Source organism: Macrobrachium nipponense, chromosome 22, assembly GCF_015104395.2.
Source record: "Macrobrachium nipponense isolate FS-2020 chromosome 22, ASM1510439v2, whole genome shotgun sequence".
Taxonomy (NCBI): domain Eukaryota; kingdom Metazoa; phylum Arthropoda; class Malacostraca; order Decapoda; family Palaemonidae; genus Macrobrachium; species Macrobrachium nipponense.
Window position 1 is genome coordinate 54657672 of NC_087213.1, and position 21400 is coordinate 54679071.

The 21400-nt window shown below is 36.1% G+C and overlaps 1 protein-coding gene across 2 annotated transcripts; it reads right to left on the reverse strand.

The window, feature by feature from the left end:
- Positions 1-5462: 5462 nt before the first annotated feature.
- LOC135198669 (uncharacterized) lies at positions 5463-21192 on the reverse strand. Of its 2 annotated transcripts, none has more exons than XM_064226479.1 (11): positions 20891-21192; positions 17123-17208; positions 14557-14925; positions 12413-12716; positions 11805-11959; positions 10275-10465; positions 9175-9311; positions 8903-9015; positions 7654-7905; positions 7246-7386; positions 5463-6828 (listed from the first exon to the last, which is right to left on the reverse strand). In XM_064226479.1, the coding sequence occupies exons 2-11, from the start codon at positions 17178-17180 to the stop codon at positions 6665-6667; spliced, it is 1884 nt and encodes a 627-aa protein (XP_064082549.1). In that variant the 5' UTR covers positions 17181-17208; positions 20891-21192; the 3' UTR covers positions 5463-6664. The 2 variants fall into 2 exon arrangements, with proteins under 2 accessions (XP_064082549.1, XP_064082550.1); XM_064226480.1 differs by lacking the exon at positions 20891-21192 and adding an exon at positions 20836-20857.
- Between the last annotated feature and the right edge of the window lie 208 nt (positions 21193-21400).

The following is a 21400-nucleotide window of genomic DNA, read 5'->3' on the forward strand; positions in this document are numbered from 1 at the left end:
CTCTGTAGTTGGACTACAGTTAACAACAGCCTTACCACCATGCCTGAACCCCAGGCCTTTTCTGAAGAACTGAGAAGATAATTATTACCAGGAAGACCTACTTCAAAACAAACACACTGTTACTGATGGGAAAAGCTTGTCAGTTAAACTACCTCCTTAACTTCCAGGGTCTTGGTATTTAATTACTCCTGTCCCACTTGTCAGGATTTACCTCTAGCTATTTGTCTGGAGTCAAGAGTAGTTTCAAACACTACTTTAACGAAGTAAGGAACTGTATTTGATTAGAGTAATCTATTAGTAAATTTCCATTTCATATAAATACTTTATAAACATTTTCATTTTTTGCCTGTTTAATTCAATGGTACTTGCCTATTTTTTTAGAAGCAGTTTTCATTAGTCAAATCTACCATTCAAATTTGCAACCCTCAGACCTCAGTTGGTATCTTTCTTCACTGACGTCCTCCTCTCACACTTCTCTCTACCCAAAATTTACGCAAATTAATATATCAAAATTTCAATGAAAATAACAGTGTTGATTACCATACTTGATACTTTCCTTCACTCAAGTTGGAAACATAGTAAATCAATACAGGGAACCAAATAAAACAATAAAATGCTTTGCAAGCATTTATTTTTCATATTCCTTTAGTGGGTTAAAAGTACAAGGAGGCCAAGACTCCGTGGAAGTATTCAAAATAAAATTCTCCTATAATTAAATTCCTAAAATAAACGAGTTCAAGTAGTACAAGAAATTGAATAACAGTAGTACTTACATTTTCATATTCAAATAAACTTCAACATTTCTCGTTGCTGTTTTTTGTCACAACCACGTGCAAAAATGCAAGACACATCTCTTAGAAAGGAAAGGATAACTGATATCAATATCAACTCTATGAAAAGTCTGATTTAATCTAAAACAAAACTGAAGACAAAATCAAAATTACTTCAGAATTTCCCAAGAGCTACAAAGTCACACTGAGAATTGTCGCAGCTCTTTTGGACAAATGCAGTAAAAGATATTGATTAATACGGATATTTTCCCTTCCAGAAAGCTGAAACAGTGCAAAAGTTGGCACCACAAATACATATATATAATATACATACATATATATATATGTATAACTGAATCACAAAAGTTACGAACGTGATAAATCAATACATAAAGGTATATGCCACGAGGGAAAATAAACAACGGAGTATCAGCGAGATCTTTCGATGTTTGAACATTGAAAGATCTCGCGGATACTACATTGTTTATTTTCCCTCGTGGCATATACCTTTATATATATATATATATATATATATATAGCTAAAACTAAAGAATAAATACTACTACATACTATATAAATTTTTCATGGGTGAAAAAACCTACTACATAGTATTCATAAAGAGGCCAAACTAATCAGCAGCACAGAATACTTTGAACTCTGAAAAATTCCACAGTAAAATCTGTGGACTTAATGTATCTAAGATGGTAAGCAAAGTACTTTATCTAATACATTTCATTAAGGCATATAAATACTGTATTCCCCACAGTTATACTGTATTTTGGCAACTTTATTCTGGCACATGAACAATAAGAATAATTTTGATCTTCCACAAAGCAAGCTAGGATTTATTCCACAGTGCTCTCTTAGAGCACTCAGTCAACCAAATAAGATTATAATACTGAAACATGGGATGCACACAACACACATATATGTATGTAAACTGCATGTACCCATATAGGCATGTATATTAGAATGATTATTTAAACAATTAATATATACACATACAAGACTCATACATGATGATAGCACTTACACAATATCCAATGCATAATAACCAGCCAGGAGTCAAATGCACCAATCAAAGAGATCTTACGCAATGAATACAAGGGCTTTTTCTTTAAACTGTCTTTTCAAACAACCAATTAGGTTTCATAATTTCGTCAGTAAAAAATTCTACATTAAACAACGCCACATACAAAAGAAATTATTAGTACATTATTATTACAGGGATTTAAGGTACTTGAAAGAGGGTCAAGGCATCATCAGGCTGTAATAGAAAGCAAGAACAGTGTAATCTACAAAATTTAACTGTGTGTGACAAATATTTCTCTCTGTTTTGTCACCTCAGGAAATGACACACTTTCAAGTTTCAAATTACAACGCACAGTTGAAGAGATTTGTTACTTTTCTACTCAGGATGTGGTACCTTATAAATATTCATATTTACACATCCAAAGAGCACAATTAGAGAAGGGAATACCAATATTAAGTATTGAACCTGATAACCTTATTAATGACAAATCATGAACTTTGTAAATTGTATAGGTACTTACAGCTTGCCTGAAGGACTTCTTTTAACCATTTCTGAAGTTCTACATGCTAAAAGTTGAACTGGTAGATTTTTCTTACATTTCATATTTTGGAAAAATTTATTGGCAATATTGATAGTTCCTGATAAATTATTTGCATACATCCTAACTATATGAATAGCTAACCTGCTGGTCAGGAAGAAGCCAACATCTAATTGCACCTCTAACACTACACAATTATGTACACCATTTTCTTGCATTTGTCCTTAATTCCCTTTTCACATTTATTTTTCTCGAGTCACCCATTACGTGCATAAGTTTTCATTCCATTAGCTATTCTGAATCTTAGGAATGAAAAGCAGACGTAATTATCTCCACAGATGAAATGTATCTTAAGAGGCATTTATTCCCAATGAGAAAGCAGACTTCATAATACTTTTCTTTCTTTTTGTGAAAAATTCAAGAGGTACCTCATTTTTAAAACTTAAATCAAGACCAATAACATACATAGCATAGTAACAAAAATAGTATACAAGCAACTGACAATACATGTGTTTGACATTATTGTTGTTCAAAGGCAATAAGTTGTCAGTATCCTTAATATACCAGTATATACATTGTATATATAAAAATATCACATCCAAATGTACTTCAAGTTCATTTGTGTATGATACAGTTTTATTGTAAGCAGTAATTTGAAATTAATGTTTACCACGTGCACAACCATCACTAATGTAGACATCATATACAGCTTGTATTTAATTTTACAAAAAAATTTCCTAAACTGAACAATACATAACTGCAAAGTACACAGTAATCAGGCCAGATTTTATATAAAATTACTGCTTTTGTTGCTTATCAAAAGGTCTGATTTACAAGGCATTTAAGTAAGTTAAGGAGATACTCTGAGAAAAAAGCAAGTGGCCTAATCACAGGGAGCTGTTCACTTCTTTAGTCAGTTAAATCAAGGATGGAATTGGAACATGAAATTTAGGCCAAAGGCCAAGTGCTGGGACCTATGAGGTCATTCAACATTGAAACTAATGTTGAAATAATTGTTAAGAAAAGTTGGGGAGTAAGATGGAAGAAAGAGGTCATGACTGGAGGTACAATAGTCAATGGAATGAAAGGGGTTGCAGTTAGGGGCCAAAGGGATGCTGCAAAGAACTTTAACTAATGCCTACAGTGAACCTAGTGAGGAAATCAAGGATGGAAGTCCAAGGTCTTAAGGAGGGTTTGTATGTATGGTGTTTTTACATTGCATGGAACCAGTGATTATTCAGCAACGGGACCGACGGCTTTACGTGACTTTGAACCACGTCGAGAGTGAACTTCTATCACCAGAAATACACATCTCTCACACCTCAATGGAATGCTCGAGAATCGAACTTATGGCCACCCAGGTGGTACGCCAACACCATACCCAAAAAATCTTTCTTTACAAAAACAGTAGGAAAACATTTTCTGAAATTGGCCTTTATCCATAGAACTTAGGTTATTTTTTGCAAACTTCATTAGTATTTCAATAAGACAGGGAACTCTGCAAAGGTGTGCTTGACATTATTGTTATTCAAAGGCAGTAAGTCCTCAATATCCTTAAAATATATATATATATATATATATATACGCTGTGCGTATATATAAAAATATTACGAACAAACAAATGTACTTCAAGAGCATTTGTGTATGATATAGTTTTATTGTCAGCAGGTAACATTAAAAATATCTTCAGCATATATAATGCTCTATTATATATAAAATGTCAACTAGAATATATCTTATACCTACTGAGAAAAAGAGCTATACATAATATGAAAGCCCTTGCATGGAAATACATAAAATTCATTACCCTTTCATTCTATTCAGACATGACTAAGGAACTGGACTGAGTGTCAGCAAACTGCTGACAGCCATCTCTGTTCAAGACATCGGAGGAGAAGTTCAACAACTTAAGATTTTCTCACCATGCAAAAAGGATGGCCACAACAACAGGTTTTACAGAACCAAAATATCACACTACTAGTTATATTACAAAGCAAATGAAATAACTATGGAGGGATTATGAATTGACAATAAATGACACTGTCTTAAAATCTATTATCTATGGTTGCACTACATCGATTTCATACAATGTCTCGCAATTACAGTACCACACTGACCCATGACACATTGTATATTAATCTCTTTAGTTATGCAACAAACAGAATTAAGCCAAGAGCCATAACTGCATTGTAGCTCAACAGTAAATTTGAATAACTTGTCTAGCTACCTAAAAAATTCTTCTCACTATGCAAAAACAGTCACATACAATGATAAACAAGTCAGCCCTAAATAAGTTGAGCATTTTGATTCATTTATCTGGTTAACTATCTAATAAAGATATATGATGAAAGAGAAAAATTTACCAAAAATAAACTGAAGGGCTTTCTAAGTTCTCAGTTCTGAGCTAGTTTTGTGAAAGATGATATTCAAGAGTGCATTGAAGAGTATGTTTTACAAAGGTAACTTAGATCTGACCACCTATAAATTGTCTACTAACATTTGGGAGTCACTTCAAAATACAACCCACAAAATCAGTTTGCAGTGCAAACAAACACACTCAGACACAACCTTTCAAATTCTAACTTCCTTCCAAGCCCAGTCCTTCACAAGGTGCTAATCATAAACTTTTGCATAGTCTAATTCTCATGACTTTACTTGGCTAAGTTTTCCAAACATAAACTGATTGAAAACATTAAAAAATTTTGAATGTATAAAGTTCATAGATGTCCCGAGTTAAATAGTGTAGTGAATTTGTCTTCCTTGAACAGAAGACTATTTCTTTTATTTTTCTAATGCTTGGATACAAAAATAGATGTATATCATTGGTGCAATAATTCTTGAAAGCAGTTGCCTCAAAAGTTTTGTCACCAATAAGAAAATAGGCAGCAATTAGAAAAAACAATACAATTATATTAAAGCAAAGCAAATTATGAATACAGTATAATAAAGTGCCTTAAATGGAACTTGTATGGTACAAGTGCTTTAGCAACACTGTACTGTACCTTTCCTTGATATATATATATATATCTATATATATATATATATATTATATATAATAGTATATAATATATAATTATATATATATTATAATATATATAGATATATATATATATATTATAGTTGTATGCAGTATTTGCAACGAAAACATCTGACCTAACTTCTCAATTTCTTATTAAGAGGTCACTGCTGCTATTAAGACTGCACACAAGGTATATCTACTAAGGAAGTGACCAAGAGATTCCATCTACTTATGTCTATAAAAAAAAAAAGCTACCTAGTATTTTCCTACCAATATATTGTCCATTCCTACATTTTCCCTTTTGCCTTGAGTACTTATTGCATCTTAAAGAAAATTAAAAGAATACAGTACTGATGGATTATCCATAAAAATAAGAAGAAACATTCTTGAAATATTTGAAGATGGCTTTAGTCTTTAAAGAATTACTAATGCAGGTCTTTGTTTTTTCTTTCTTTCCCCTCTTGCACCAACCTGGGCTAGGCATATCAGCTGCCCTTTACTGTTGTTGCACAAGGCCATCTAAGCTGCCTTTCACTGTGCCACTTACCTTATATTGAAATGTGAAAAAAGAAATTGTAGTCTTTGTTACTGTCGGTTAACAGAAGGCAGCAAAAAGAGCAGAGGAGCCATGTGAACAAGGATTTTAGTGTCTCAAACACTGGTGACGTCAACATTAGGAATAAATTACTAATACAGTACTACATTACACAATTACTCAAGCTCATACCCACACATTCATTATATATGCAGTGACATGGCTGCATTAGCTCCTTTGATTAAGCAATTTATCTGAAATGCTGTAGAATGCAGAGCATTTTTGAGCTCAATGTTACCAGAGTGATGTAGAATCACAGATCTTGAAATAATGTAAAACAAACACTTTATATACACAAACAACATACAGAATATTATATCACGTATGTACACTTTAGGAAAATGTTCCTAAATAAATATATATCAACTGCAATTTAAATTTTTCAACTAATGTGTAATGCAAAAATTAAACTCTAAATAAGAAATATCTATTTATCTACTTAACAAAATGTTTACGACAGCATTTAAGACTAAATCTACGTCTAACTTTTAAGATAAGTCACTTTTTTTTGCAAAGTTAAAAAATACACAAATACTACAAAATTCAGAATGTAAAGTGATCAAGAACCATAAGTGAATCATGGAGTCTACCAAATGCAATACGCAAGTCTGTCATCACTCAGGAACAACAGATTCATCATCAGCCTAACTTTCATTACAATAATGATAATGATCATAATAATTATAATGTTAGTAATATACCATAATAATTACTTCAATTCTAGTGAAACTGTCTCCTCTACAGTCTGGGCAGACTCAATACTTCCTCGGTGGCTTCTGTCTGGATCATCAGCCTCATTAAGGGCCATTTCCTCTTCTGGATCTCTTCCAGGCTCCTCTCTTTTTGGGGATGCTGCAACCCCGTTGGCAAATTCTGGAAATTGGGGAGGACTGAAACTATTCTACTCTAAACGTAAAATACTTAAAAACAAATCTTATTGTTTTTTACTGTTTTCCAGCTGGCACCGAAAGATTTTTCCTAATGTTAAAACCCAAGTTTGTTCCGCACATGAACATGACTTAACTAGAAACAATTTTTAGTTTTTTCTAAATGTTCTCAAACAGCTTTTAAAGAGTATAATAAAATCTACTTTATAAAGCACACAATTACAGCAATAGTCAAGTGCTACGAATGTAACACAATAATAAGATAGTTCCCATACAAAACAAAGCATAAACTTAATTGAGTACTGTATTAAGTACATATACTGGAATGTAAGACATGATATACATTGACATATGTATTCATGCATGCACAAATAAGATAAATAAGATAAAAATAATATCTTACCTTCAGGAGGTGGAAGGAATTTAAGCGACAAATAATGCAAAAAGAAAGTTACGATTGATGCAAAGCCCATGACCAAGTACATCTTGGCACCCCCTAAGGCTTCGAATAACAGACCTCCAAGAAAGGCAGCCAAGGCATAACCTGAAAGATGACAGGAGTAAATATAATTTTCTTAACCTAGCCTACACACTTCTGTTCCTCTAATCAGACCTCAAATCCTCTATCAAGTACTTCTAAAGGGCACTGGATACAGTCCATGCAAGAAATGCAATACGTACAGTATACCTCCATTTCATTATTAAAAGTTTATCATTTCTTAAAATCAAGTCACTACTCAATCATGATTATACCTAACAAAAATCCATATCATTCCAAGTCAGCTAACGTTAACACAAGCATTTGGCTTACCAAAGCTTTCATAGCAGATATTGACAATACTTTGGATGGTTGTAGATGTGCCTGGTGGAGAAATTTTTGCAGAGAAGACTACTATTGCTGTGTAACCAAGCCCATAACACGGTCCATTCAGCAATTCGGTCAGAAGAGTGGCCCAAACCGGGCCATAAAAACCAACCATGGACAGGCCAAGGAGACGGAAGATGTACAAGAAAAATACCAAAGATGTGACTCTCTGTGCTCCTAATTTCTGCATAAACCATCCTGAAAAGATCAGTAAAGTAAATACTTCTCTGATATGGAAATGGATAAGTAAGAGAAACGACAAAACTTTAAATATATAACTACTAAAAAAGTAACTATAACTACTAAAAAGTAACCAAACAGAAAAACATACACTTCACATGGTTGTAAAAGCCACAGCTCCAGTCACCCTAGCATTGTAACTTTCTACCTTTCTTTCTTGCCCATCTCATGAATACAATACCATATATTTTTAAGGCCTTTGTGACAGTTCACAAATATAAACTACTAATGGCCAAACACCTTCATTCAGCAGTCTTTGCAGGTCCAACCACCACATTAATCAAAGGTAATTACCAAAAACCCAATATACATTGCCTAAATTCATGTAATTTACTTACTTTTGGCCCTTAAATTTTGATGAATAAAAATTGTGAAGCTTTAAGATTCTTTTAAACTGTCCAACTCTGTAATAACTTATGACCTTGACAAGGAATAAGGCAAGTCCTTATTTGTTATGAAGCTGCACAAACAGCACAGGTGACAAAATTCAGCAAGCCAGAACCAGATGGAAGCACCTTGACTTCTGGAATCTAAAGCCACTGAGATTCCATTTTCAATTTCATTGGCCTATCTCTTTCATTTGGCCATTGGAATAGCAGTTCTAAAACCTGTTTAGATTTAATGGAACATCACCATTACTGATATTTTTACAACAGGTTTCCCCTTTTCAGGGTCAGACATGTATTAAGTCCATGTCACCCAGATTTGAGAATGATGATAAGGGGTAAAAAGTGAAATGCAAGTGTGACAGCAAACATAAATCCAAGATAATTTGATGGCAAACAAGCCAAGATTGAAACTGAGTGACAGAATCAGGTCCTGAAAAGCAGAATCAGAAAATCATAAAAAACTGGTAGAAAAAATGTGTAAAAACAACAGTTTTTACCTCTGATTAGCCAGTGGTTCTACTACACCTCACCCATGCACAAACCAAAGTAAACTTTTTTCTACTCACCATAGACAAACATGAAAGGAGCTTCAATGGAACACTGAACAAAGAGTGTGAAACCCTGAAGGAACTTCATATATCTCATTGCACTCGTCCCCTGAGCCATTTCTTCCTGTAGTCTGAAAGTACATCCCGGAAGATATATAAGGCCATTGAGCCTTCTGGTTTTTTAAATATTATGCATGATTCATGGGAATGTGGGGCACTGAATTAAAATACACAAAGAGAAGTTTTTTCTATATTAAAGTGAATTATATTTGAGTGCACAAAATACTTACATGAATATAAAATTGGCTACAACACCATCAAATAAGCCATTCATAATGACAAAGCAGCAAAAAATGAAAAACCTAGGCTGACGGAGAAGGGGACCAACATCTTTCATGACACTTTTTTCACTTCCTATTTGTGGAACCTGAAAAGAAGTAAAAAGTCCTTAATACAACTTTTAGTATTCAGACCTGTTTTCTTATGCAAAGCTCAATCCAATGAAAATACGTAAAAGGCTCAAAACAGTACAATTTACTCTTGTGTAACCATTAACTGTATTCTGACATTCTTGCCCAACTATATCCTTCAAATAAAATCATCTGGGCATTAACTTTGTAAATGACAATAAAACTGTTCATAAATAAAAGGGGAAATGGAAATAAAATAAATAGCAGTGATATGCAGCAATTTCAAATTCTATTATTCCCACAGATAAAGTGCAATTTTTTACTCCAATACAAAACATATATTACAGGTAGAAGCCTTAGAACCATTAACACAAGTTGCAATGGAAATCCCAAGCAAAATTGTATAATGTAGTTACCAAATTATATTTAACCTTTTTCATATAAGTATTTACTTAATATTTAACAAGAAATGTAACACAATATTGTACTGTACGGGAGGACGGTTCGTGTTATCCTGTTGGGCATAAAAAATTACATAGAGAAAATAGAAATCTTATGGACTTGGCCTGTTTCTGGGACTTGCAGAAAAGGAGGTATGTATAATGCCTTCATAGAATTTTCATTATGTCATGAAAATTTAGTTAACAGGAAAAGCCTAAATCAGAATTATGAAAGATACTAAAGTGATGATAATTATTAAGAAAAGAAAGGAATATTCACAACTGTACAGGATATAATTCCTTCTATTTACCTAAACACGATGTCAAACCATCGAAGCAGTCCACCTTATGAACTTGGATAAGGCCATAGCTAGGTTCTCAAAAACCAAAGGAATTAGACCTCAAAAGTTCAACAATTACAGATTTACTTTTGAGCATTCTCAGGCACTGCCATTTTCATTTGCAAAGTTGCTAGATTTCTGCACAAATCTTCTACAGACTAGAGATGCTTTAATACATACTACCATCTCATCATAATACCTTGAGAGAAGAAGCACAAGTGATGATGTCAAAGGATCCCAGAATGAAAACCAGAAGAAACGCCGGGGTATAGTTTTTCGTGATGGAAGACCCAGACCACAAATCTACGAGCAGCCCACTGATGGGTCCCATGAGACCCCATCCTACAGTACCCCAGGCCCTCTGAGAGCCATAACTGCCTTGGTTGTCACCTGCAATAATGATTACATCAAGGTCCTAGAAATTGAACAAAATCGGTCCAATTTCTACACCATTGTATTTACATCTGTTAAAATTCTAAAACTTTCTTATTCAAGCAAATCTGTAGTAATATTCTCTCTCAATGTTTTTATAAAAGATTCTCAATATAAATATGTCACTCTCTATAACTACATATGTAAGACTTTTTGACTATGAATTAATGTTTCACCATTCATTCATACCCTATAAACCAAAAGTTCAGTTTATCAGACTTCTTTTCATAACAGCTTCTTTATTATGGTAGTCTTTGCGAGGTTATCTTTTCAAATAGAATGTAATTTTCTTATACATAGTTATGTTGAATACTAAAGAGAAGGTATACAGTCTTATTCAGTCTAGAAAGAATATTTTGTTACACATCTGATTAATATGTCAATCATCAGATGGCCAGACCAATAAGTAGCTGATAAGATAAGAGCCTACTGTAATTAGAATCAGATTTTCATTGTACATTGACTAAGAAAATTTCTTGGAGATAAGAGCACACATTCGGTATCAAAATGGTACGATCTACAGATTGCAACAGCTTTCCTGCTGTCCGTATCTCTCAAGGTAAAAGGGTTCAACACAGCTTTCAATTGTGTGCTGAAGGTTACTGTGATAAGAAAGGCGTACCTAGCAAAGTTAAACCTCATATTTCCCACAGGTGGCATATAATAAGGCTTCCCTTTCAACAAGGTAACAGATAGTGAGGGACATTTGAAAAAACTCTATGCCTGAAGAAAGTTACATTAGAAGGATTCAATCAAGTTACACCATCCAACTACACAGAGACCTAAGTACACCGTGTCAAATGTGGCTCATTTATTTCGAAAGACTTCCAATCCAAAAGAACTTTTGATTCTCCTAAATATTTCTGAACTTGCAAAAGATCTATAATAGCTAGATAGTGAATAACTTGCAGTTGAGACAAAGTTCAAAGCATTACTACAGGAAAATCCAGTGAGTTTTAATCTCCCAATGAGAACAAGAATGAAGGTGTCTTACAGACTCATAAAATACTTTGGAAATGGAAACAATACAGCAGATTCTCAGATATAATATTTGCTGAAGGCAGTGAAAAAAGCAACTACTGTTTTAGAGGCAAACCAAAAAGAACTATGTATCACAAAATTTCCATATACTAGTATAATATAAAAAGTATATTACATAACAATTAATAAAATTAACATAATCAACATAATCATATACCAAAAAAGAAAATGTATACAAGTGGAGGAAAATGAAACAAATTTTACTTAAAAATTACTGTGCCAATAATCAGAGGAATGTATAGCAACAGCTACTTACTTGTAGAATCCACTGCAATGGCATCCGTGATAGAAACACCCGTAGCAAAGGAAATCTGTCCAAACAGCAGCAAGAAAATGTACACCCAGAACTCCCAGTAGTTCCAAGCAGCTTCACACTTCTGCCCAGACATGTTTGCTCGGGAACAAATCAAACTGCAACAAGTTTAAAAAGAGAAATCCATTAACACATCTTTTCACGACAAGTGAGTTGGATTTGAGCAGTCCTGCCTGCCTTGGGTTATCCACTGTTAAAATATTCAAATTAGAAAGGTATATAATTACCTTCTGAGTACACATAGCATAAGGGACACAGAGGATACAACGAATTAATGTAATCTCTAGCAACATCCTATAAGCAAAAAAATTGATTCAATTAAAATCAAATATAACAGCTATTTATTTAATTTGAACAAACATCACCGGAGCTATAAAGGAAGGTAGCTATAGGAAAAATGTTTTTATCAAGTGGAGCTCATACATGGATATACAACGTACAATTAATCAACAATGATGGACAAAGTACTATATTTTTCATCACAATTAAGTACTCTCATTTGCATATTTCAGAAAGAGAGTTACTTTACATATCTAATTCTAGGATCGTACCTTACATTTTCACTCATGTGATCCCAAGATAAGTCAATACCCTCCAAATGATAAAGATGACCTTTGGCAACGTCATAAGGAATTTCTGTAGGAACTGTCCAGTTGAGCATCGTGACATTGTCTTGAATGACCAAATCTTCGTCAGTTGGGAGGACATCTGATGGGTCAGTGGCTATCTGGAATTCTTGGTCTCCATCGACTTTCCTTGCTTTAATGTTTCCTTGAGAGCTATTTCCACTGATGCACATCCATGGCTCGCTACACAAAGTTACACAATCCCACGCTACAGCTATGTAACAGCTTCCTGTAGATGGTGACTGAAAGATCATTACTTCAACCCACAATATTCAAAAGAGGAAATAAATACATCAACTTTAATTTACTCAAGTAATATTGCAATGAAATCAGCGTACTTCATCGTGTTTGCTTCCCCTGGATAAGACATATCTCCAGTCCTAAATGAAGCACAATTATGGTCAAAATAAAATGGGAAATCATCTAAATTTAAAAACATAATGACACACACTTAATATTATCAATATGTATATAAACATCTGCTATTCCTTTCTGTGCAATTCTACTGCAAATGAGCAAACCACATCTTGGAGAGAATGCAGTTTGGTTGCATTCAAGCACTGGATAGAAAGCTATAATAAACTAAGCAATGGTGTACAGTCTACAAGTAAGCAGTTAAAAGGACAAGTCATAAACTATGTGGGTGTCACCTCTCTCTCTCATCAACGAACAAATTAGTCAAAGACATTGCAACAAGACAATGAGAATTCAAGAACCATACTCTGCCTAGCGTAACGACTTTAAGAAAACAAATTGAGGAGCTTTAACTTTTGTGAGGAGGTTGTTCTCCTAAGAACTACCAACCAAATGATTTTGTTACCATAACTTCATTGTGGAAATGAGAGTTGAATGTCCTGCATTCTAAAGCATAAGTAAAATTCTAAGTACGTACACAAGATTATGAAGTAAATAATAAAAAGTTTGATGCATGAAAGCAAAACAACACATAAAACAGAATTTTAAGGACAAGAGAAGATACAGATATGGAATAAAATGAGGACTTTACTGGACGATCTAGTAGGGTTTTCCTTCCTATGCAATATCATGAGAGCTCTGAAGCTTAAAACTTGAAGGCCAATTTTGGAAGAGACGTGACTGAGCATGCAGCCACACTCTGGAAATAACGTCAACTGACAGACCATGAAAGTTATGAAAAAAACAAACTTTTATTTCAAACACTCAACTGTATATGGTATTTAATGTACTTTACATAACGAACTAAAACATATGAGCACAAAAGTTCTGTATATTGACAGCAAAAAGCCCTCATTCCATGAAGCAGTTGCTGATTTTCCAAACACTAGACTAAACAAATTACAATTCTGAGTGTCAAAATCCACTTCAGCTGTGCTGACAACGAGCCAATTTCATATATGTACGTATTTCATTATTTGAATCTATTTTTCAAGCTGTTATGAAAACAAAGTGCCAATTTTGAATACAGCAGGGTATTTCATTACTTAAGGTTTTTTTAATGTAAAATCTAAAAATATTCCCATTTTATCTTCTAGAATTTCATTAACCAAATATCAACATCGAAAAGAAACTGCTCATTGCAAAGTAAATGGCATCATCCTCTGTCAAAGTCAGAGGCACAATACTTCATTGGGGTAGTGCTTATGGTGTTCCTTGATAGGGCTTATAGTGTTCCTGTCTTGCAGGTGCTTTGATGTCTAACCATTTACCTTTATCTGCTATCTTTGCACTCCTCCCATCTACATAGCTGTCCCACTTCTTTAACTTTACTTCCATCCCATTTTCATCTTCCATTTAAGAACAATCTTTTGGGGGAGCTCAAAAGTCTTGCAACAATTTACACTTGGTCTTGTTAAACTGCTTTAAAATAAACTAGAAATAATAAAGATGTGCTAACAATAACAATAAAAGAAGAACTTTGCTGCCTACAGGTCTTTCTCCCTATACATAAAGTCTTAGATCTCAAGTGGCCTCTCGTAATTACAAAACCATGCAACAAAAACTGAAGTACATCTTGCAAAGACCGTCACAAAATTGTCCGAAAAGACAAACACTTTTCTCTCATAATAATTTACCAACAGAAACAAACTGACCAGTATCATAGGACAAGAGCAGAGGCTGCGAAGTGAAATCTGCCAGGGCAGCCCTGCCGTTCCCAGGGAAGGATACCTTGGAGGGCACTTTAGACTTGACGGACGCCCTTACAAGCTGCCCACTGAGGACGGGCGTCTCTCTCATGGGCGGAATGAACCACACAGAAGTATAGCAACAAACCATCAACGTTAATGTGACCAGAAAGATGCCTTTCCTGTACTTGGGGAAGGTGTCAGCTAAGGCCGCTATGAAAGGCTTTCCAAGCACAGTCATGAGGAGGATGATAGCTGACAGTGTCCCCTGGATGGACACCGGTATCCCAAGTTGTGCTGCTACCACTATGATGAAGGGCAGTATGGGGGCCATACCTACAATAAGAGAGAAGTTGCAAGGATTGGTCAGTATTACTTTCGCTGGTTATCTACATGGCAACTACTCCAAGAGTGCTAATACTCAATATGGCAAAAGCTCCTTGGGATGCCATGTTCAGTTCAGTATACGTACTAGGCCTTCAGGGATCAAAATATTATAAACACTCATTTCTATATTATGTGGTCGACAAGTTATATAAATAAATGATATCTTCGTGCACCCGTCTACCTCACATTTACCATACAGTGTTTAGTACCAGCACCTCTGAATAGGTGACATGTAGATAACAAGCCAAAGTGGTACCGATTAGTAAATAAGATAAAAGTAATTTATTTGACACGTCATGGCTTTTATTAACCTAAGCAGTATTATAAAAAGCAAGAGCATAGGTCCTTTATCATAATCTCAGCAATGGTACTGAAAATCAGAGCAAGAGACATCATGCACAATACTGATGATTAAAGCTCAAAGCTGCCCCACTACTTTTAATTCCCAAGCTGGTCCGAAGTTAAGATTTCCATATCAAAGCCCAAAAATTGCTAACTACTTTGTCTATACTGAGCGATAAAGATGATGATAACTGTTCTGCTTTGAGTTCACAAACGGAATCAAGGTTCATACTTCAGAACTTAGACAACCTCATTGATGTACTACATAGTTACAAAGTCAACACTAATATTTTTCTGCTGTAGTCATTTACTTTTGCACTAACCAAACTAATCTAGGTTTGTCTGGTGTTTTTACGTTGCATGGAACCAGTGGTTATACAGCAACGGGACCAACGGCTTTACCTTGCTTCCAAACCACGTCAGAGCGAACTTCTATCACCAGAAATACACATCTCTCACCCCTCAATGGAATGCCCGAGAATCGAATTCGCGGCCATCGAGGTGGCAGGCAAAGACCATACCAATCACGCCACTGAGGCACTCTAAATTAATCTATGAACTAAAGTGAAAAACAGCATTGCTGCTTTTGTCATGTATATTAGTGTACAAATGATAAATCTGCATACGGTAAGGCCACAAAGTAAAGAAAAAAACTTGGATAAGGATATCTCATCTCAAATTAAGAACCAAGTTTAAGTCTGTATCAACCCGAGATAAAAGGTGAGATTCAATTAAAATTTGAGTGTCCTTTAAATATTTGTCTATAAAATTTATCCAAGCAACTTGACACAAACAAGACTAGGGATCATCACTCTTCATATTTACTCAGAAAACTTATTCTAAGACTTACAATTTGATTGATCATTACAGTCATTGTTCACACCAATTCCCAACAAGAAACAAACGCTTAAAGTAAATGCTTGAAATGTATTATTAGCGCCCATATTTCTCTCACAAGATATCAGATTTTTTTTAATAACATTTCTGCCTAGCAATCGATGTGACTCTTTCTTGGCTTATCTAAGAACTAACCCATGTTTCTTTCTTGTATTATCCATTGTCTAAGAGGATGTTTCTTTTCTCTATTGTCTAATATGAACCACATCTTTCCTGCACCTGAGACTTGAAATCATTTTGCTCTGCAATGTCAGTCTATGGTGGTAGGTATGTCTCTTGGCCACAGAGCACTGATATAATCTGCCTCAATAAATTGATACTATAAACTCAATCGTTTGTTTGTTTGTATGGTGTTTTTACGTTGCTTGGAACCATTGGTTGTTCAACAACAGGACCAACGACTTTATGTGACTTCCGAACCATGTCGAGAGTGAACTTCTATCACCAGAAATACACATCTCTCACACCTCAATGGAATGCCCTAGAATCAAACTCACACACACTGCGGTAGTATGCCAACACCATACCGACCACGCCACTGAGGCGCTTTGTAAACTCAATTGAACCTGTAAGTATTTAACAATTCGTGCTCAGTGCCAAAAAATAGTACTGTGGCTTTTCCAAATGACTTGTATCAATATAGGTAACACTGTAGATGCATAATTCCAGTAAATTAGAGTGCAGTAGGCTTAATACAACTGTGACATATTTCTTTCTAGTCAGGTCAACTCACCACACCGAACCTCATGTTACACATATAAAGACAAATGTGGAAAGACTGTATTTATCAAAAGTAAAAGAAAAAAACTTTCCAGATTAATTACCAAAGAACAGATACCTAGGTCGAAACCAATACATATATAACATTGAAAGCAAAAAAATCATCAAATGCCCCAGAGTTACTCACATCCCAAGAAGAAGAAGTAGTGGATTTTGAGAGGTACCAATCGCCTGTTGATCTTCATGGCTGTCTACGTAGGAGGCTCACACTACCTGCAAGCGAGAAAAAGATGGCTTTATAAAAAGAAAAAAAAATCTCTCACTTTGGTTGGCTTCAGAAACTATGACAAAGAGATGGGCCCTCACCCTGTGGTGTGAAAGGGACTAGAAGGCCTTACGTGGACCTCCGGGCTCTTCCGAAATAACAGAAGCAAAATAATCTTCAGTCCGGACGTCCTACAAGAGCAATCAGGTGCTATATATATGTGTGTGTGTGTGTGTGTGTGTGTGTGTGAGAGAGAGAGAGAGAGAGAGAGAGAGAGAGAGAGAGAGAGAGAGAGGTGAGTGTAGCATTCTGTATATATTCAGCACTGGGCTTACAGTCTGCCACGCTGTTACGTAACAAATACTGAAACATTAACACATAATCTTTCTTCATTAACCCGACCAAAGACGGTTCACTTCAGGGCACAATGATGTTCTAAACGAGCGTATACATAAAGAGAACAAACTGGAAGTAAAATGTATGTGGAAATATGTCAGTTAAGAGAAAAAAAGGAAAAAAAAACTGGAACATAGGTCTAAAGGCCGCATAAAAGAAAAAATACAGATTTCCGATAGAAGAAAAAACCAGTTATTGTTATCTGATACCTTGAGTGACCAATCGTATGTAATGGGAGGAGGAGGAGAATATAAAGAAAAGAAGAAGAAGAAGAAGTAGTATTAGACTTATTTACTTAAGTATCAGCGAGACACGAAGAGTAATATAAAGACTTCTTTACTTACGTATCGGCGAGACACGAAGAATAATATAAAGATGGAGAAAGAGAGAGAGAGAATATATATATATATATATATATATCTATATATAATATATATATATATATATATATATATCATATCATACTATATATATATACATATATATATATATATATACTATATATATCTATATATATATATATATATGTAGGGGAGTGTATTTACCTTGGAGTTAATGAAAAGGAAGAGTTAGGGGATAGAGACTTGACTTAGGAAGAGTTAAAGTGATATTGCCAGTATACTGCAATGTGCAAGGGATTATCCTGCGCCCACTTACTTTATGGCCGAGATGACTATTGATTACAGAGAGAGAGAGAGATGAGAGAGACCGAGAGAGACGAGAGGACGAGAGAGAGAGGGATTACGATGTAGAGAGAGAGACGAGAGAGAGAAGCTAGAGAAAGAGATAGAGAGATAGAGAGAGAGATAGAGAGAGAGAGAGAGAGAGAGAGAGAGAGAGAGAGAGTTGCTCGAACAAAATTAATTCTTAATAAGTGTTGAAGGCCCAACTACCCCGGTCAGGAACACAGCAGAAAACGGTTATTTACTTTATTCTTTAAATAACCCCCCAACCCCCCTTGTGCAATTATGCACAAAAGTCTTGACTTCCGGTGTGCCATCAATAACCCCAGGAGCAGAAGTGTCAGAAATTAATTGATGTAGTATGTACCTAAGTGTTGCTCAATATTTCACGTATCATACTAAATAAGAACTTTTACCACTGGCGCATACTATGCAGTGGCATCAATAATGCATTATTATTATTATTATTATTATTATTATTATTATTATTATTATTATTATTATTATTATTATTCATAAGGAACAATCCCACCAAAGGGGCCAACGACTTGAAATTCAAGCTTCCATACAGATTATGGTGTTCGTTCGAAAGTAGTGACAGAATGTAATGGGAAATACAAAAATTACTGTAAATATAACTTTATAATAGTGATTTTAAACAGTAGTTATATACTATAGATTACAGGTGGTTATCACTTTGTGGTTGGTGTGGAGCACTGTATTCACGAGTTCGCTACAATGTCCCATTTGGACAACTTTGCTCAATTTGTGGGCCTGATACAATCAACAAAAAACCAGAATAGTTCTTTACTGAGAATATTAATAAATAAATAAATAAGTAAAACAGACTATACCCGGCCTTTTTAAAGCAGTCACTGCCCGCATCTATTTGAACAGAGCTAATTACGCCTGGCAAGACCCATTGGACGAGATATGATAAGTTTCTGGGCTCCTTAAACCCCCCTGCATCCGTCCCTGCCCACCCCTGCCCCCCATGACTCATATATACCCCCCTGCAACCGGTCCAGCCCACCCCTGGCCCCCATGACTCATATATAAAAATCAGTGTCACTTACAAAGCACCAGACACACTTCATTTACATACAGTTGCTCACGCAAGAAGTATATACATGGATAAGAAATTCAATGCGACTATGCGAGCTCACCAGAGGACAATTCCTGCCTAGCATCGGGGGAAGAAGATCCCTCCCTTCCCCACCCACCCAGCAACCAGGCTCCGACAGGCCTTGGGAGGAACATGATATACACAAAAAAGGACAGCATACACAAGTATACGCATCGATGACTATAACTAGGCCAAGTGATAAAAGCCAAATTTATGTCTTATCAGAACACGAACACACACACACGTACACACGTTTACGTTGTCTGATTACGCTAAATTCTGTCGGTTTCCGCCCTCTACCCAAGTTGTATTAAATTTTCCTAACTTACAACGGCTCGTTTGAAAACTATGAAAAAACGCAAGAGGTAAAGAATTTCGACAGCCGCCGAGTAGGAATGGCCCCTGGGCCACGAACGAATGGAGAGCATCAGTTATCAGGACATAAGATAGAAACTATGCCCGGCTAAATTTTCACCATTTTCCTCCTAGGCCTATAGAAGGTACTACTACAGCTCTTCACTAGAGAGAGAGAGAGAGAGAGAGAGAGAAATTCAGTTACATTTGCTGCATTGCGATGTATTCCATGTACACATACCAAGAACTCTTACGTAATTATCATTTTAATTCAGGCTGGCCAGTGAACCCGGGGTTTAATTAAACTAGAGTGACGCAAGACCGTTGTCAAGGTTACGTTTTTACGACTGACGAATTTGCTCGGCAATGTTTCTCTCTCTCTCTCTCTCTCTCTCTCTCTCTCTCTCTCTCTTTCTATGAAAACCATTGGTTTATCGATATCATAACAGCACGATATGCAATAAAAAGTTGACTGCCATTTGATATCTATTCATATTATGACACTGGAAAAAATAATCAAACTACACGGAAACGTGTTTTACGGTAATTAAAGATGTAGTATTTCACCTGCGTTCGGCACACGCGTTGCCAGGTAATTACTTTTTTAAATTACAGTAATCACTAACAAACTGCCAATGGCACACACACGGCATTGCGGTACATTTTCATGTCTCTGAACTTACTCATTTAGCACATACTTGAATTTAATCGTTAAAAACATAATTAAATTCATGTCGATTTCTTCAGTTCGATCATAGTATAGTCCATGTAACAAATGACAAGCGGAACTATCCGTAATCCAAGCCGGTAGGCACCGGGGGGAGGAGTATTATTCGGCACTGAGGGACAGGGGGGAGAGGGCTTTCAAATTTAATCTGAAAACAATTAATTTAAAGTTTATTTCCTCAGTTCGAACGTAGTATAGTCCATGTAACAAATGACAAGCGGAACTATCCGTAATCCAAGCCGGTAGGCACCGGGGGGAGAGGTATTATTCGGCACTGATGGGATATGGGGGAGAGGGCTTTCAATGACGTAACGCTGACCAGACAAATTCAGGGAAGAGGAAAAATAACCTGAAGGAGGATGACACTGGAGCGTCCAAAATCCGAAGTATTAGACGTCCCTCACCTGCGGAATCCAGGACGTGCCGACGCGCCTCCGAGCCAGGAGGTGGTGATGGAGGGGAAGAAGGGGAGGAAGAGGAAACCGAAGACTGGCCGTCGGAGGAGGAACGCGTAGGGAAACGGCGAGAAGACTCATCGGCGGCGCCATGCACTGAACACTACTCCCGATAAAGGTTCTGGGGAGGAGATGGACCGGGACAACACACCAGGCTAACAACACAACTCGCGGTGTTGTGTGGCGGGCGGCCCCGGGAACGTCAAGTCTTCTCGTCGTCGAGCCGCCCAGGCCCAGTCCCCCTACCCCCACGCCCCTTCCATCAACCCACACCCACATCCCAGGAGCAGCAGCAGTCTACGTATGCCGACGCGTTTGCTGCTGCTGCTGCTGTCGCTCCGCGCCGCGGTCGATGGCTGCTGCAGCAGCAGCTGTTTTCTGCTGCTCCTCGTAATGACAGCCCATCTCATAGTCCCCTCTTGATATTATTAATAATGGCGTAGTCACGCCATTTCTCCT

What these genes read in the sequence shown, in the direction of transcription:
- LOC135198669 (XM_064226479.1), bottom strand. Translation starts at nt 17,180, where the DNA reads ATGAAGATCAACAGGCGATTGGTACCTCTCAAAATCCACTACTTCTTC. An exon ending in GCTCTTGTCCTATGATACTG is followed by an intron (nt 12,717 to 14,556) that starts GTCAGTTTGTTT and finishes CACCATCTACAG; the next exon opens with GAAGCTGTTACATAGCTGTA. An exon ending in GTAGCCAATTTTATATTCAT is followed by an intron (nt 9,016 to 9,174) that starts GTAAGTATTTTG and finishes ATGTACTTTCAG; the next exon opens with ACTACAGGAAGAAATGGCTC.